At 37.5% G+C, this 3,995-nt stretch overlaps 1 protein-coding gene across 1 annotated transcript; it reads right to left on the reverse strand.

Annotated features, from left to right (window-relative positions):
• Positions 1–262: 262 nt before the first annotated feature.
• On the reverse strand, positions 263–3,204 carry LOC311496167 (uncharacterized protein; the record flags this gene model as incomplete). The annotated part of the gene is made up of 5 exons (XM_084555930.1): positions 3,001–3,204; positions 2,465–2,665; positions 2,094–2,285; positions 1,630–1,683; positions 263–366 (listed from the first exon to the last, which is right to left on the reverse strand). Exons 1-5 carry the CDS (start codon positions 3,083–3,085, stop codon positions 263–265), a joined length of 636 nt encoding a protein of 211 aa, XP_084412056.1. The 5' UTR covers positions 3,086–3,204.
• Positions 3,205–3,995: the final 791 nt, after the last annotated feature.

Consider the following 3,995-nt stretch of genomic DNA (forward strand, 5'->3'; position numbering starts at 1 on the left):
CAAAAGCAGCAGGATGAATTCTGAAGTGTTTCGGGCAATATTATCTGCTCATATTTAGCCAAATGCATTCCACATTTCATCCATAAAATCTTACAGCTGGAGGTAAGCCGACAGCTACTACTTGTTGATTGAGTCAAACCTCAAACCTTTCTTTATCTTTTGAATATTGCAGCTGAACATCAACACGATGGACATAGATGTTGCACTCGAGGCTTTGGGCGTACTGTGCAATGCCAATGTGACATCTGTCCAAAAACAAGGATCAGGAGCTGGCTCTGTTAGAGCTGATGGAGGAGCAGGACAGCAGGTGGTGCAGCGTCTGGGCATTCCACATTTCATCCATACAATCTTGGTTGGAGAGGAGACCTGGTAAATATTTTTTGAATGCAGAACAGAGATTTATGAAAGTTGTTCAGACCAGGGCTGCAGAATTCTGATGTGAGGGACATTATGATGAGATTAGTACTGTGCTTTGAAATGGAATCTTGTTTTCTTACGTTACAGCCCGCAGGCAAACTCCATCTTCACCAACTTAAAAACTGTCCCGTAAGGTGCTGTGTCATTAGTTGACATCAGTCCAGGGTATCTGCACCCAGAAGAAAAACCAACAGGAAATAACCTCATCATTGATGAAGATGAATTCGGTAACACTTTCTATGAAGGTCTAGTTTATAACGCGTTATGAGCACATGTATAAGACGTTATAATGCATTTATAATGCTTCATACATGTCATTATAATCATGTATAAGAACTTATACCAAGGTTTATAAAGTATTACAAGTGTGGACATAATGTATTATAAATGAAGCACTTATAATGTTTTACACCTGCATACTAAAGTGACAACAGTGTTTGAATGAAGAATCTGAAGTCCTGGGTCATATAACACATTATAACCTTCCTTACTCTAGCCAGTAGTAAAGACACACATAGAACTGCTCAACATAGAACAGATACTAAATGCTCAGTTACGGAAAGGGCGTAATGCCTTATAAATATCAATAATATGTTATAGGATGACTTTAAGAGCTTTTAGTAAAGTGACAACACTGTATACAGTTATTAGCAAGTGTATGACATTATAACACATTTATAATCACTTAGGAGCAGTATTTTGCTGGCTGTAAGTAAAATGTAAGTTAAAAATTATACACCATAATGATCTTTGAAACAACTTTATTTTGCAGAAACAAAATATAAAGAAAAGGTGCATGTTATTCTGTACATATCAATACAATTGAAATCTGTAAAAAAAAAAAGAAAAAAAAAAGCTTGCATAGCTCACAAATTAAAATTCTTGCACCTGAGAGACTAAAGAATGCAATTTGTAATTTAAATTAAAACTTGGAACAGACTAGCTTTTTTGCACATTTAATGTGCAATGGGTAGCAAAGTACCATTCTCTTTCATTTCGCTTATGCGCTCTTTAATCTCAGCTGTAATAGCTGCGCGACATCTATCCACAAAGGTGGAGGGCTTTTCAAACTTCTCATTCCACTGGCCTAGAGCTGTGAAAGCTTCAGGGGCTGCAAGGCTGAACTCTGCGATGACTGCCGTTCTGGCGATTGTGTTGCGGTCAACACCAACTTCTTCAAAGGCAGATTTCATGGACCCCCCCCCCCCTCACTGTAGCACTTCAGCACTGCCTTGTACCTTTTAATGATGTCTCTGCAGTTTTTCACTGAAAGAAAAAAAAAAGTTCATCTGTCATTGGAAAGAGAATGCATTAACTGGTATGTTCAGTATATGAAAGGAGAGTACATAATGTTGTATATATACTTAACATCTTTTGTTCTATTTTTGCCTGCTCTATCATTTTATGAGAGCACAGTAACATTACAGAATTTCCCCTCTGGAATCAGTAAAGTCTTTTAATTTTGTTTGTGAACTGCCTATCTCTTGGGGACCACGAAAAGTCTTAGAGTCAATGACATACTGTCAAAAATAATTAGTCTGTTCTATCTTTTTATTCATTATTATTAGTTCATGTTTTATATGTAATGGTTTTTTATGCAAGCAGTTAAAAAAAACACAGTTAAAACAGTCAAAACAGTCAATTTCACTCATTACTGATATATAAAACAATCTTACCTCGAACACGGCTGGTTTCTGGTTTGGGGCTTCCACTCAACTTTGGTGATCTCTTCTTCAGCTTTTTCTTCTTCTTGGAGTCATCTTCCAAGGATGAATCAGACAATGGCGAGTCAATGGCAAAGGTCGAAGCAACTTCTGATTCTTCATCAGAGATGAAAACTCTTTTCACCTGACTCTTGGAAGACTCTGCTGCAATAAATAAAACACACACACACAGTTCTAAAACATTAATTCATATTTTTTCTTCTTCTTCTGTTTCTAGTTATAACAAACATTGTAGAACAATCCAAGATGGTGGATGTCAAAATTCAAATGTGTGAAAATTCATGTAACCCAGGAGCAACACAACCTGGCATATAATTGATCACCTGAACTAGATGATGGCTCCACCGATCTGTAACCAGATTTGACTAGTTCCCTCATTAATTCAGCCTTGCTGATCAGTTCACGCTGAAGGTAGTCTTTATCTGACTTCAGCATTTCTATGGTTTCTTCTCGGAGTCTCCCGCGCTCTCTCTCTGCCTCCAGCTGAAGTTTGATCATGGCCAGTTCATGCTTGATTGTAGGAGCTGCATTCAACACATTAGCAAGGATCACAAAAAAGAAAACAAAAAATATTTTTGTAAATATTAAATTAAAAAATGATTTTAGCTAAAAGCTATGACAGGGATGCTATGTCAAGTTTGAAACACAATCTATACCTTTTTAGGCCTATGCTGGATATGACTCAACCAGCCATCATCTAACGTTAACTTTACATTTTCAAATGTATTAAATGGTTTGAATATGACTACAAAGTTTCAGCTCTAACTTACACGCTTCAATATTATGAACAAACCCACATTTAATGATGCATTTTGGACAATCTATAGGAAAAGAAACAACTTAAAATGGCAATACATACCCATTTTCTCTTCCTCCACATCAGGAGTGGAAGCCTTCTTGTCTTTTGGTGGCGGAGGATTCACAGCTCCCCTTCTCGTGTACATGGCTATTCATAAAACATAGTCAACCGAGGGTTAGCGTTTGAAGCATTATGCTTTGGCTATTGTTAGTTTGAATTTGATTCAAACTTTACAGCAAAACGCTCCCACATTAACACTATGCATTAACGTTTGCTTTTTCAACATGCTGGCCGGATTAGCTTACCCATGTGGTTGCTAACGTTTAAGCTTGGCCGACAAAACTTAGGCCAAAACCCCTAAAAATAACTATATGCATTATGTTCATGTTTTACAGTCTGTGTTGAAAAATATTACCTTAGAGTTTGGTTTCGTTGCTTTTTGCAGACCGTAACCGTCCACCGCCTCTCTTTTCAAACTTGCAGTCAAGTGCGTCTTTCCTCTGTCGTCCTCGTGGTCCCGTGCTAGTGCTACATTCAGGACTAATAAGAACTCGGAGATTCTGGCTTCTGACAATCAATAAATTTCGTTCATGCTGTAAATATATTCAGTTGCTTGATTTCAGTTCACTTGCATAACCTCTCAGCTAATGTCACCTGCCAACACAGGCTAACTAATTTTAGTCAATGCAATAGCAATTAACCTCTATATATTGCTGTAATCATAGTGTAAGATAAACTAAGCAACCATTATAATGTATAATTACAAATGAAATGTACGTTGAATTGTCAACAAAAAGTAGCTCTGAAAAGACAGCAGAATTTAAGACTTTAAACTAAAGAATTACAAGTTGGAGAACCATTCAATTTATTTTTAACAACTCGGAAATCCGTTTTCCCAGCGTTCCGATTTGCATGAACGCGGCAGTCCCAGAAGGCAATTTTGGACGCAAGCGGGAGATCGCATGGATCTATGGGAGATCGTCGCTGCCCGCTCTTCAGGTGAAGGATGCTAACATGGTAAATTTATTGAGTGATGAAATTCGTCGATTAATACG

This window comes from Chelon labrosus (genome assembly GCF_963514085.1).
Source record: "Chelon labrosus genome assembly, chromosome: 11".
NCBI classification, from domain to species: Eukaryota; Metazoa; Chordata; class Actinopteri; order Mugiliformes; family Mugilidae; genus Chelon; species Chelon labrosus.